Raw genomic sequence first — 15,205 nt, 5'->3', positions numbered from 1 at the left:
TAAAGAGGTGGCTTCTTTGCTGCCCTTCTTAACACCAGGCCTCCCCCCAAAAGTCTCCGCCTCACTGTGCATGCTGATGCACTCACACCTGCCTGCTGCCATTCCTGAGCAAGCTCTGTACTGGTGGTGCCCTGATCCCGAGCCATGAATTAATAATGGTACCAAAACATACTCTGAGAGCAGCTTCTCCCAACCATCCAAGAACAGTTTGGTGATGAACAATGCCTTTTCCAGCATGATGGAGCACTGTGCCATAAGGCAAAAGTGATAACTAAGTAGCTTGGGCAGCAAAATATCGAAATTTTGAGTCCATGGCCAGGAAACTCCCCAGACATTAATCCCATTGAGAATTTGTGGTCAATCCTTGAAGAGGCGTGTGGACAAACAAAAACCTACAAATTCTTTCAAACTCCAAGCATTGATTATGCAAGAATGAGCTGCCATCAGTCAGGATTTGTCCCAGAAGTTGATTGACAGCATGCCAAAGCGAATTGCAGAAGTCTTGAAAAAGAAGGGCCAGCACTGCAAATATTGACTCTTTGCATAAATTTAATGTAATTGTCAATAAAAGCCTTTGAAACTTATGAAATGTGTGTAATTATACTTCAGTATACCATAGAAACTAATGACAAAAAGATCTAAAAACACTGAAGCAGCAAAGCTTTGTGAAAATTAATATTTGTGTCGTTCTCAATTCTCGGCTGTATATATACTGTATTTACTGTATGTATATATATATATATATATATATAATATAGTCCTGTGGTGGGTTGGCACCCTGCCCAGGATTGGTTCCCTGCCTTGTGCCCTGTGTTGGCTGGGATTGGCTCCAGCGGACCCCCGTGACCCTGTGTTCGGATTCAGCGGGTTGGGAAATGGATGGATATATATATATATATATATATAAAATATATAGTGTGTGTGTGTGTATGTATATGTATATATGTATGTGTAGTGCCCTACGAGGAAAGAAAACATGCCAGATGTTTTCTTAATACAGGCAAAAACTACTGACAGTTTATTGAACGTGTTTTAACTATATACAACTGTTGTCTAGTTCCTCATCACCCCACCTCCTCCCATACTGCAGTGCGTGTGAATTGTGTCTTTAGAGGCACAGCGTTTCCAGCCGCTACACAGATCCCCAGAATTCACATGCATGGGCAACGTTAACTTTGTTGGGCCGTGCATTATGCGACCTGTCCAAGTGCAGTTAGGTGGGGTTGTGACCAGACCTGGAGAACTATCATCTGACTGCCTGGTAGGTACAGGTGTGTTAGCGGAAGCAGGTGCCAGGTCATCAACAGGTGCCAGAAAAGTGTCAAAAACCACAGAGGAATCCAAATGTGCAGGCTTGAGGTGATCCACCAAGACCGTCTGCTGTTTGCCACCAATGTCAAGCACAAATATTTTGTCTTCGCATTCCAGAACTCGGAAAGGGTCATCATAAGGTGGTTTCAGTGGGCCGCAGTGTACCACGTGCCAGACAAATACAAACTTTGCTGATTGCAGATGGCATGGAAACCAGGAGTGAGGAGAGCCATTATGGGCAGGAGGTACCGGCTGGATGGTGACAGCTGTGTCTGGGAACAGAGATTGGTGTCGAGATGCAGTCCAGGGGGCAGAACTCTGAGAGATAAAATCCCTGGGCACACGGAGAGGTTGGCCAAACACCATTTCAGCCGATGAGACTTGCAGATCCTCTTTTCGAGCCATACGTACCCCAACAGTACTCACAGCAGATGGTCAACCCAACTGTCATTGGTAAGGGAGACCTTGAGGGCTGACTTTAGTGACTGGTGAAATCGCTCACAAAGGCCGTTAGCTTGGGGGAGATAGGCAGTGGTATGGTGCAGGGTCATCCTAAGGTCTTGTGCCATTGCAGCCCAGAGCTGGGAAGTGAACTGTGCACCTTGGTCATATGAGATGTGGGATGGCGTGATGAATTATGCAACCCAAGTGTTGATAAAGGCTCTTGCTACTTCTGCTGCAGTTGTGGACGTCAAAGGGACAGCTTCAGGCCACCTGGTGGTCCTGTCAACCACACTGAGCAGGTGTGTAAAACCGTGAGAAGGAGGAAGGGGGACTACCAGGTCCAAATGAACATGGTTGAAATGGCGAGAAGGCAATGGGAAAAGTGTCAGTGGGGCTTTAACATGGCAATGTATTTTAGCCTTTTGACATGCAACTCAAGCTGCTGCCCAGCTATGGACATCTTTTTTGAGGCCATGCCAAATAAATTTGCTCACCACCAAACGTTGGGATGCCTTTCGTCCTGGATCTGAGAGGCTGTTTATGGTGTTAAAGATGCGCCATCTCCAGTTGCTGGGGACAATTGGGCGTGGGTAACCTGTGCTGGTGTCACACAGGAGCTTAGCAGTGCTGCCGTCTAACTGCACCTCTAACAACTGCAGGCCGGTGTCTACCGAGTGAAGAGCTTGGACGTCTGGGTCCTCAGCTTGGTCATCTGCCAGTTGGGAGTAGTCAATTAAAATGTGTATGGTTGAAAATGTGGGCCGTGAGAGACAGTCAGCCACCACATTGTTCTTACCCTCAACATGCTAGACATCTGTTCTGAACTCTGATATGTAAGCCAGGTATTGTTGCTGTTGGGCAGACCACAGCTCAGCGACCTTGGACATTGCGAGAACAAGTGGTTTGTGGGTTGACAAATGCAGAGAATGGCCATGCTTCAAGCAAAAAGAGGAAATGTTGAATGTACAAACTTAGTAGTTCCCGGTCGAAAATGCTATATTTGCATTCATTGGGCCGTAAATGTCTGCTGAAAGATGCCAATGGCTGCCATGCATCATCAGTCCACTGTTTAAACACCGCCCCCACTGCATGGTCCGATGCGTCAGTTGTAAGGGCAAGTGGAGGGTCAGGCAGCGGGTGAGCGAGCATGGCCGCGTCAGCTAAAGCAAGTTTGGTATTCGTAAATGCCTCATCTAGGTCTTTGGACCATGTGACAGTGGACTTCGCGGACTGGCCCTGAAGTGCCTCATATAAAGGTTGCATAATGAATGCTGCTCGAGGAATGAAGTGGTGGTAGAAATTGACCATGCCCAAGAATACCCGGAGGGCGCGTACGGTGCGGGGTTGTGGAAAATCAGTGACAGCAGAGACTTTGGAAGGCAAAGGAATCACACCCTCTTTTGAAATGCAATGTCAAAGAAATCTATGACAGGCACTCCAAATAGACACTTGGCAGGATTGATAATCAACCCATGCAGGCTCAGGCGCTCGAAAATGGCTCAGAGATGGGCAAGGTGCTCCACTTTGGAGGAGCTGGCAACCAATATGTCATCTAGGTAGACAAAAAGGAAGTCAAAATTGCTGAGGACAGAGTCAATCAACCTCTGGAATGTTTGCACAGCATTTGTAAGGCCGAATGGTGTTCATAGGAATTCAAATAATCTGAAGGGGGTGATGACTGCTGTTTTGGGGATGTCCACCGGGTTCACAGGTATTTGGTGGTAGCCACGGACCAGGTCCACCTTTGAAAAGATTACCTTCCCAGAGAGCCATGCTGAGAAATCTTGTATGTGTGGAATTGGGCAATGGTCTGGGACAGTGTGATCATTTAGGCGGCGGTAATCCCCACATGGTCGGAAACCTCCACCTGCTTTGGGCACCATATGGAGGAAGTCTGCACCCAACAGCGGCCTGGCCACCTTGACCAAGACAAATGTCCAAGTGAAATGCCTTCCACTGATATATAAGGTTGTGCGGTGCGTTCCATAGGTGGGGATACTAGTGCTATTAGCAGCCTCCAAAATGGGCCCTTTTCTCCTTGAAGCCACATCAATAGGTGATGCAGGAAGCATGCTCACTTGTGCGCCAGTATCATATAGAAAGCAGCGGCCGGACTGGGCATCTGTTATGTAGAGTAGGTGGTCTGCAGGTACTGATGAGATAGTGTTGACTGACCTGGGTGGGTTAAACTTACAAGGAGGGCGACATTTCTTTGCATTCTTGCTGAATTGGGCATGGTAAAAACACAAGTCTGTTGTCTGTGTGGTGGCAGGAGGGGATGAGCAGTACGAGACTCGGGCTTGCTAATGGGACTGAGAAGGTTACAGGTGGAAGATAGCTCTGCAAAGCAGAGTGCAGGCTGTCGGCCATCTTGGCTAACTCTTGGTAGTCATCGATGGTCACATTGGCCAGGGCAGTGCGTACTTGTTCCGGCATCTGTTGGAGAAACAGCTCTCTCTGAATATAAAACAGGGCTTTATGGCTGCCTAGCAAAGCTAACATGTGGTCCATCAACGTGGAGGGCTTCACATCTCCCAGGCCCGGCAATGTTAGTAGCTGCCATGCCCGCTCTGACTCTGTGAGGCTGTATGTCTCTAAAAGGTATGCCTTTAAAGTTACAAACTTGTCTGTGTCCGGGGGATTTTCAAGCAGACTCACCACCCTGGATGCTGTAGAGCTGCTGAGAGCTGCAACGACGTAGTAGTACCTCATGTCATCTGTCATAATGTCCCGCAATACAAATTGTGCCTCAGTTTGGGTGAACCATGTTGTGGCTTGCTGTTCCCAAAATCCCAGTAACTTTAACGCCAAAGCGTCGGCACACATGATTATCGTAACTCTGGAATCGTTGGGGTCACCACTGTAGTGCCCTGCAATGAAAGAAAACACCCCAGACAAAGTTTTCTTAATGCAGGCAAAAATTACTGACTGTTTATTGAACATGCTTTAACTATATACAACTGTTGCCTAGTCCCTCATCACCCTGCCTCCTCCCAAACTGTAGTGCATGTGAATTGTGTCTTTAGAGGCACAGCGATTCCAGCCGCTACATATGGAACCCACACAGACATTGGGGGGTACGCAGACTCTTCAATGGCAGTGACTGGAGTGGATTACTAATCCAGTCTCTTTGAACTGTTATGTAGTAATGCTAATCTCGCTGGCTGTCTATCAAATATATTAGTTGGTGCCATATGTGCAATACCAGTGCTAGGTTATTTTGGCACCCTAGACCAAGTTTATTAATGCACCAACTGACTGTTCAGTGGCTAACCCATGCGGCTGGGTTTTTTTCTCCCTTATAATCTATTCCCTAGGCGCCGGCCCTGCATTTGTGTTTAGTGTCTTGTGTAAGTAAAGGGGGAAAATAATTAAACTTTGGAAAATATAAAAACTTTAATCAAAATAGAATAAGCATAACAAGTTTGAAAATGTGTTACTTTTGAGAGTCAAATAACTTGTCCTCTGTTTTGCCAGATGAATAAAATTGTGTGCCAGAATTTGCTTTTAACTGTTTCCTCTTTTCCTATCTGCCTACTGTTTGCTAAGTGTGCGGCCTGTACCATCCATTCTACCTGCACCTCACTCTTTATTCCTCTAATTTCTGCTTTGGGTGTAAGTGGTAATAGAGCAAAAACAACATTGTTATCTCTTTCCTCAGTGAAGGCAACTATCACTTGGATGAACAGCAAACAACAATGTAAAAGTAGTTTGAAAGCAACCTTACAGTTTACTGCTTTCTCTTTAGAATTAAATTTAATGACCATTGTCAAGGCTTGTAGGGAAACACATACAGTACAAGTAATTAGGTCATTAAGCACTGGATAATGAAAATGTATGTGCTTTCAGACAGTGTTCAGTTTCAAAAGTGTAGTATATTGTGAGTTAAAGTATGAAACTGATAATACCCCATGCCAAAATTCATCACCCTAAATTATGTCTGAAGCTTTGTACAATATAGGAGGCAAAACTTAAGTAGTCTTTATACAATTGCAGTTGGAGCATCATCTTTTCCAGATGGTGCGACAAACGGTGATGTAGTATATTAAGATATTTGTATTATATATTCCAGCAACAAACGAGTTAGCAGCAGATACGTTTAAGTTTCAGCTAGGCAGTGTACAAAGCCAGTTCATGTGGTAAGCTGGCACGAAACCATTACACATATTCAAAGCCGCTTTAATCGAGTGCAATGTGTGCAGGTTCCACGAGGAAGCGCTGTTTAAAAAACTCGCTCGTTCGAGAAGCAAGCTGAGCTAAAAACAAACAGGAGGGGAGCCAGGTCGATAGATAAAAAGAAGAAATCAAAGGTGCACATTATTGTGGACATGGAGGCAGCTCGTAGGCAACTGAGGACCAAGTAAACAAAATAAAAGGGCACACAACCCATCGCTGCCCGATGCACCGTAATCTTCGGCTGTGGTGCTCGTGAAATGTACTTTGATCGCGGGCTCGGTTTTCTTCTTGCGGATCAGAATCTGTAGTGGCTTCATATCGATGTCTTGTTTTGTGCCCCCCTGTTCTTGCTAGCGCTGCCTGTCTATTGTTAAAAATTTCTTGTCGTCTCAGTGTAGTTGACCTTTTAAGCTCTTCTCTTCGGAGGTGGTTTATGATAGTATCCTCTACAAGAGAATGTCTGGAAAGCATCACCATTTTAAAGGACCCGAAGTGAGCTGTTGTGTCAAGTATTTCTTGTTTGGATTCAACATTATTTTTTGGGTGAGTATTGTTGGGCTGCGGGGTTGGGGAATTTGTTTCAGCTCGCCTTAATGCAGCCTTCCAGGCAAGCCAGCAATTGTGATCTGCTTTGTTTGTGGCTCTTTTGTTGTCTGGGTCCTTTTCTCTGACACTGAAGCGGAGTTTTACAATACTGCAAATGAATTTAGTAAACAGGGTCTGATCGGGCAACGCTTTTCCTTTCTCGGTAAGGTGGAGTTGCAACAGTTTTCTTAGGCAATCCGAGGCTTTGAAATAGCGGCGCCTTTATCTGAGAGCGCTGGATAGACGGCCCTCCGTACTGTCCAGTTTCCCATATGCCAATCTGCTTGTGTATCCACTCAAAAGATGGTGAGGAGGGGGCATCGATCAGGCAGCATTGGGGAGGCACAGTTTTAGACCCTGAAGTCGTATCTTTTGTAACTTCTTTTCAAATATATACTCGTGTAAAGGTGTACATATTATTTGGGTGATCCTGTGCTTTGCACAATTGATTATGTATTTCTACACCTGGAGCAAGTGACTTGCTCAAGAAGATTAAACCAGCAGGCAGCCCATAATTCAGTCTAAAGCCTGTCAGAGGGAGTGTCAGGGTTTGTCTGTCATAAGCAGGTATATCTGCACATTTGTGACTATATGCTGAAAATGTTAATGAATGTAGTAATATCTTTCTCAAACCTGCTTACCCATTTTTGGAATTGTGGAGACAGTTATTAGCATCATGGGCTAGTATATTGCAGTGTCCTGCACACAGCCTTACTGACACCCACAGGAGGCCAGTTTAGAATTGCCAGTTAGTCTGGCATGCACATCTTTTGGAATGTGCTAGGAACACCCATGCAGACAGCAATCAGGAGTTGGATGGGATTGATCCATTAAGTGTCAGTGCTATTCAGCATGATTCTTTTCTTTATTTTTTTTTCTCCCCCTGTAAAAGATATTTATCTTTAGATGGATGAGACATTCCCTAGCAATGGCACAGGAGGACTAAAGAAGTAAACTTGTTACCAATTTTGGTGCAAAATATTATGTTATAATATTCATACGTTTGCCATGCATCTTGTTCATTCAGAACAGCAGACTGTGGGGAAGAAAAGTACCTGCATTGAAAATGGAAAAATAGTGAAGAAGCCTAAGAACTGCCTGGTGAAATTTTCAGATGGGTAATTAACTGTTCTTCAGTTTTAGCCAAGTTTTTCAAACATGTAATCTTTAAAACCAACCTGTTTAGTTTTATGCTTGAGTCCATACACAATATAATAAGACACATTGTGCAAAGGGCTGAAAGGCACGTTTCAAAAGATGGCAGTACCCTGGTGGTGAGAGCATAGGGTAAAAGTTTAGAAAATACCCTTAATGCAGTCAATTCCTTTGATTTCAATTTTGATTATTCAAACTTGTGTAATACTTAACATTACATTTGGTGTTTGCAAATAACAATATCGAGCCTTTGACAAGCTGATATCAACGATCTCTTTTTGTTTGCTTTTGAGATTCTATGCCAAGTGTTCTCTTCACCCTTACATTATCCATTTGTTTAAGGGTTTCTGACTTGAGTCTTCTTTAATATGAGTGAAATGTATGTTTATTTTGATTCAAATCATAACACTGATTTGGGCACACTTGGTTCTCATGACTCTATGAACCAATGAACAAAGATGCAATTTCTTTGAATTTTCCAAGCAACTCTTCTGCTATAATTGACTACTCTGTTGCCTCCATATTTCTTAATTGATCTGACATGGTTTCTGCTGTTTAGTTCCATGTTCTGGGTATTTACTTTTTATTTAAGGATGGATTTATCTTAGTCTTACCTGCCCCTAACGCTTTGTTCCAGAACTCATCTTAAAAGCTATAAACCAATTCTAGTTTAAAGTTTTGAATTTTTGAGCTAATACAGTATGTGGCTTTTGCAGTTTGGTTGAAGTCTTCTACAAATATTAGATTAGGACACTTTTTGATGTATGCTCTGCATAAGATATTAGTTTCTCCTGACAGTCAGTTTTTCTTCGTAGCTCAGAATGTTTTTTTTTTTTTTTTGGCCAACCTGGTTGTTTATTACTAAGGACTTTTGTTTAATTTTCATGATATTTTACCTTTTTGTTTTCTTTTGTTTTACGTGTCTTATAGTCACAACTGAATTTTTTTTTTTTTGACTTTCACGTTGCTTGGTTTTCTTTTATAGTTGGTTCTTTAGATTTTCTATTTTTTTAGGTGCACTGAATTGAGATGCCCACAACAAAATGTGCTGTTCTGTGACAGCACATGACAGCCAGTTGTCTCAATACTTATGCTCACCTAAATAGGGGGCACCTAAATCAAAATGATGGATTGTTCTGTAATATGAAATCATATTTCTGTGGAAAAAGAAAATTACATTCTGTACTTTAGCCTTGTTTGTTTTCATCTCAAGCCTTGGCTGTTTCAGCATTTATAAAGGTAGCAATTTTGACTTTTCCATTCCTATTTATTGAGAAAAACTGTACATATAATAATCAATTCAAAAGCTCAGTGCCCCATAAAATAGTCAAATTAATCTGTTGTTAAAGCACATAATTACATGTGCCACAAAAATGTTTTAGGACACTCTGCAGCATGTATACTATATACAAATTTGTGTGTTTGTAAATGTATATGTATGTAATCATAGGTATAAATGTATATATTATTGCTAGTAATTTAAAATAGGTGTTTGGAAATAGTCATAAGTCACCTAATTTTTCTGTACAAACTTTGTCAGCTTGAACAACTGTACATCAGAGTGAAGCAAAGGCATAGATCCACTTTCTTGTATCAGTCTAAATCTTACAGTTGCACTCTTCAGTAACATTGCAAACATGCACAAATATTTTCCCATGTGTGGCATTTTAGGAGGCTCCAGAGAGGTCAAAATATGTTTAACCTCCTGTTAAAGTTTGTTACTCATTAAGTCTCCACTGCAAAAAAATTGATAATAGCCTTGCTGTGCAATGCCATTTTGAGTGCCAGCTGAGCATATGTTAAATAAACAAGATAGTTTTGTGGTTTTTGTAGTAACAAACAGGACATATGAAATTAAACAAAGAGTAGGTTGCAGAGATTTCCTGCTAATTTCAACAGAAAGTAATTTAAAATTTTTGGGGCAACTATTTTAAATACTAATAGCAAAAGAGAAGAGAAAAACAATCTCAAATTCCAACGGTCATGTTTTCACTGTATTCATCTGGAACAGAAAAGAGTTGCATTTGCTGTGTAATACCCATATGTAGATGAAAGTCCAATGCTAGGTCAAGCATTGTAGAAGAATTTTTGCAATTCAGGTTCTTTATCCAAGTTCCAATTAGGTAGCTTAATGAAATCGACATTGATGTACAAAGAGACAATGTGAAAGACGTGAGCAGTAACTGTTTAGAATAACTTCTACAACAATATTAGGATATCTATTACAAATAAATAAAACTTCCAAAATACCAAATCTTAATTTAAGTGATGAGGCCCACTGTGTTTTTCTTAGGGGATGGCTCTACAGCTCATGGCTGTGTTTCTTAGATAACTTTTATTTATCCTTGAACTTTTAAGCAGGCCCTCATATTGTGATCAAAGTGTGTGCTCTTGTAGGTAGATATTAATAAAAAGTAAAGTCTATCCCAAAAGTAGTGAGAACAAAACAAGACTGGACCGGATGCAGTCTAGCTCAGTGCTTGCTCAAATTCATGCTGTGTTCATTTAAACAATGCACCTTTAGACTGTTGGAAACACAGCCTCTGGTTGGCTATATATCTGATATAATCATGTAGTATTTATAATATAGAACCCAGGGATTCACTACATGTGTACTGAATTTGCGTTAGTAAGCACCATTGAAGGCATTCTGTAAAATGGAGTACTGAAATGAATATTTTCTGGGAGCAGGTCATACGGGGATCAAATTTTTTTTTTTGTCAGTTATGGCTAGTTCAATACAATTTCTGCATGCTGATGTTTTCTAATACTGAAATACCTAAAAACTAAGCAAAGGTCATGTGTCCAGTAACAATTTATGGTGAAAACCAGGCTAAGAATAAAAGCACAAGATTTCAGTACAAGACCATATAAAATTCAAATTTTATAATTGTGTGCATACACAGAGAAATCATTTTGCTGTTGAGCATTTGAAATTCAGGTTTGAAAAGAGACATTTAGAATGAAATACTAAGTAATATATAGCAAAAAAAATAAATAATATGGGGGTGGTTGGGGAGTTTTTGGTATGCCATCATGACGCACACAATAATACAAAGTCAGTGTTTGCTTCAGGTATATTTGAATTCATCACTGACATGTTGCTACACAATATCCTATTTATTTATTTATTTATTTAAAAAACTACTACACCAAAAAAGTTGACATCCCCTATCTGTGCTTACCTGTAGTAAAATGCCTTTTCATGTTTTCTTCTCCAAAACAATGGTGGGAAAAGTAACTTTTTTTTTTTTAGCATGTCACAGTTAAGTGAATAGAACTTTTTTAACATGGCAGTAGCTACAGTCTGAACATTCATCTGGTCTCACTGATTCTCCATTCAGAGTACTTTGCACCTGTCAAATATTAAACTAAGTTAATATTCATTAATTTTGGAGCTACTTTCATGCAGAGTAACATTATACCTTGCAGTCTAGATAAATATACATTTCTAGCTTTCATTCTAGTCTTTTTCGCTTTTGCTTCATTTTTGTTTCCATAATGTTTTTCCTTAGAAGTAGTAATACATATCTATCTTATGTGTAAATGTTAATGTAACCTAGGCACGAGCAGCTCATTCAGTGTTGGCTCTCTTTAAAAATAAACACTTGTTTTGTTTTAAACGCTTTAAAATTGTGATTCACCTTTCTAAACTCATGCATGTACCAATATTTTATGTACTGAACACATCTTAAATAAGCCTTCCTTATCGGGTATCTTGTGCCTTCAATGTAAGTGGAAATGCGCTTTCCTTTTTTTTTTTTTTTTTTTTTAAGATTTTCCCATTTTATTTAACTTTTGCATTCTCAAGCACACAGGAGGTACATGAAATGTACCAGTAAACTGCAAGGTCAAAAACTTATGTAAACAAAAAAAAGAGTTCAGTATTCCAGGAAACTATGTAAGACAATTGTCCAGGTCAAACTTGCCATAATTACAATAAAACTTACTAGGTCTGCTAATGCCTAAATAAACCTGTAAATATGTAAAATCAAATGTATAAGTTGTCACAACAGCGTAACGCAAGACATGCTAACGTAGATGAATGCTCATAAGGAGCAGCAGTGGCAATGGAATGTAGTCTTTAGTTACATTAAAAGTTTTCAGAAATAATTGCATATTGCTGATTGTTTGCAAGTTATGCTTTACAATCTTTACTTTTGATGGCACCTATCTATAGAAAACCGCATCCTAAGGCACTTTCAAAGTACAGATACATAGTTTAACTGTTTTTGTGTGTTTTAGTTGTGTTTTTTTTTTTTTTGTTTTTTTTTGTTTGCTTTTTCATTTGAAATATTTACTTGCTTAGAGTTGTATAGTAAGCCGGAGACAGGATTTGAACTGGCATCCTTGTGGTTTAGAGACCAACTTCATGCCCACAATGTCATACTATATCCTGCACTAGTGTTCATGAATTTGGCTGCATTTCACCACTATCAGGAGTGATATTCTCAGTTGGTAGTAAAGTACAAAATGGGCACTTGATCTTTGTACAGCTTTTAGATCAGTTAAAAAAAATTAATAGCGCACATCTCGTATTTTTGGTGCCTTATATTTTTAGGTTTCCAGTAGTGATGGTGCAGTTGATTGGGCACCGATATAAATTGGCTAATTTTTCACGGCTGATTTTCAATCTGCATTATGATAATGAAGTTGTATCAGTACTCGAAGTTTCGCAGTACCTCCATAAATGACTGTGTACTTCCGGCAGTCTGGTGGTTAATATATGATGGAGAATACCAAAATGTTCTCCTTCATGTTAAAAAATGGAAAAATTAAACTGAAAGCCATAAATTTGAGGAAGGGTAGACAAATACAGTATGTTGTTCAGCTTTTAATTCTGATGGTAATGTATTATCAAATAACTTAAAATAAAAGTGACTGCTTAGACTACTGTTATTTAGAGAGTGCATAATAGTAAGGAGCACAAGCTTCAGGTACACAAAAAAGTTCAACTGAAAATATACTTACATGAAAGAAGCAGTTCAAAAACTTGAAGGCCCCGTTTTGTTCCTTTATTCAGAAGAGAGTAAATGGAAGTAATGGAAAAAACAGAAATAAATTTGGGACTAAACCACTTGTTCTAAAAAATGATAAAAAGTACTTGTCTATACATGGCAGGTGAAATGTGAGATTGCATTATGTGTGAAACAAAACTAACATTACCGCAAGAGTCCTGAACATCAGTCACTTGGATTCACCTGCTGTTTGACTTGTCCACTCACCACAGAAATGGTGAGAGCCCAAAGTGTAACTGTTCCTTCTGGTACTTTTGCAGAGTCTGTATTATGGCACGTCATATAATTTTCTATGTACTTGTGTAGACATAAGTATTTTATAATATATAATAATAATAATAATAATTCTTTGCATTTATATAGCGCTTTTCTCACTACTCAAAGCGCTCAGCAATTGCAGGTTAAGGACCTTGCTGAAGGGCCCAACAGAGCAGAGTCCCTATTGGCATTTACGGGATTCGAACCGGCAACCTTCCGATTGCCAGTGCAGATCCCTAGCCTCAGAGCCACCACTCCGCAATATATGATAAAATGCACATTAGTTGAGTTTGAATTATTAGTAAGTTAATGTTGATTTGTCATAAATGCTGAAAGAATTAGGCTGATGTATCATAGTTTGACAATATGTCGCATTTGTGTTTGCAGCCAGCCACTTAGTCAGAACTTTTTGAAAGATACTACAGCCTCCACTAGCCATGAACTCTTTTAAAATCAGAAGGGCCCTAATGCTGAATTATTTTATCAAGGACTGCATACATACCCTCAGAATTGAGTAAGATGTTGTCTTTGCTGCCAGACAGTTGGTGTCTCAGGAAGATGCAGACTATGCTTATGGTGCCCTTGTCATGCCGTTCTTGCTACAAAATCCTGACAGTACACCGTAATCGGCCATCCTCAAATTTTAGCAATAGGACTGATGTATGCATTATCAATTAATACCTGTGGCCAGCGTCAAGAAATTTGTGGAAACAAAGTTTAAACAAGTACAAGTAGTAACAGTAATGAATAATTCTATGATTTATGTAGCAGTTTAGAAGCAATCCTTTTACAGAGAAAATGATGTTAAATTATAACAATAACAAGCTCAAAATAAAATAAGGCCAGAGTTAAGAATATAGGAACAGTCCATCATTTATTCTGTACGCCCTATGGTTCCAAAGTATTGCTGAATTGAGATTTCAAAGGTACCACTTTATATTACACTTTAACATTTGGTACCTTTTTCTTTGTGTTTTTTGGTCCTTTCTGTGAAGAAGAGGGTCCTAAGCCTCTGTTTAAATGCTGTTGTTAGAACATCATGATCATACATAGGAGTAGATCTTCATGGAGTAGGAGTTGCATAATAAAATAATTGTTCTCTTGTAGTCCTGTAATAAACACGTTTTTGAAGCATTAAACTCCAGCATCAGGTAATGTTGGTCGTATTTAGGAGTTGAATAGTCTCGTAGATGGCTTTGTTTGGATCAATTTAAGTTAATAGCAGTTTTATAGACCATCTGATATGAAACATGTATTGATAGAGCCAGATGAGTTGAAATAAGATCATCAGTCTCATTTGTGACTCGGGCAACTAAATTTTCGACTGTGTGTTTCATCATACTTTGCAGTTTTTGAATTTTAGGAGTAAAAAACCCACATGAAGAAAAGTAGGGTGTTTAATTTTTTATAGAAGACAACTAAGATTGGAATGGAAAAGAAGTGGTGTATTGAGTGAGCTAAGCTAGAAGACTGCCATTTAAAGAATACAAGTATTCTGGGGCATCTTAAGTTATTATGTGCTGATGTTAGGTAAACTAGTTATTAGAGACTTGAGAAGTAATAAGTGAAAGGTTTGCTTGATTACTTTTTTGAAGTTTTTTTTTTTTTTTTTTTTTTTTTTTGGAACCCATTTTCAAATGAAGATGCTACTGTTCATCCTGGGCTAGGAAGAAAAAATGTTATGCTCACTTACTAATTGATGCAATTTGTATAGAATAATTGCAGCATTTTTCTGTCTTTATATCTTAGCTACTTCACACTGACTCTTCCATTTTTTCCAGGTGTAATTAAAAGTGTTGATATGTTTTAAAGCTGTCCTTGTGAATTTTTAACTCATTATACAAAATCAAAACACAACAACTGATGCCCAACATTTTTCTTAAAAAAAAAAAAAAAAAAAAAAAAAAAGTAGAGCATGGTCAAGGGCACATTCCTTTTCTGTAATGACAGTTTAATGTGTTATTGCCATCAACTTGGAAAACTGCCTGGTTGCTCTTTTAAAGTGTGATCAACTGAGTTCTACTGAGTTCTTGGGATACTTTAGAATCCCTGGGTTGCGTGTATGAAAGGGGCTATAGTGTGTGTGCGCTATTACTTTCTGAAGTAAATCAAAACTTGAATAATATATAATAATATTGAATAATGCAAAGCCTCAGAAATTCTTAGATAAATGTAATTGAACTGAAAACGTTTAATGCCATACAAGATTGTTCCAAGAAATGTTTTTTGATTCCGCAACCATAAAACCACAGTAGCAA

At 39.4% G+C, this 15,205-nt stretch overlaps 1 protein-coding gene across 1 annotated transcript in view; it reads left to right on the top strand.

The window, feature by feature from the left end:
- Window positions 1-5,979: 5,979 nt before the first annotated feature.
- Window positions 5,980-15,205, top strand: part of tspan17 (tetraspanin 17) — a 116,265-nt gene continuing 107,039 nt past the window's right edge. The window contains exon 1 of the mRNA XM_028813718.2: window positions 5,980-6,474. Within this exon, the coding sequence (XP_028669551.1) occupies window positions 6,388-6,474 (87 nt within the window). The 5' untranslated portion in view covers window positions 5,980-6,387. The remainder of the gene's footprint in view (window positions 6,475-15,205) is intronic.

This window comes from Erpetoichthys calabaricus, chromosome 11, assembly GCF_900747795.2.
Source record: "Erpetoichthys calabaricus chromosome 11, fErpCal1.3, whole genome shotgun sequence".
NCBI lineage: Eukaryota > Metazoa > Chordata > Cladistia > Polypteriformes > Polypteridae > Erpetoichthys > Erpetoichthys calabaricus.
This window is presented reverse-complemented; position numbering and strand designations above follow the sequence as displayed.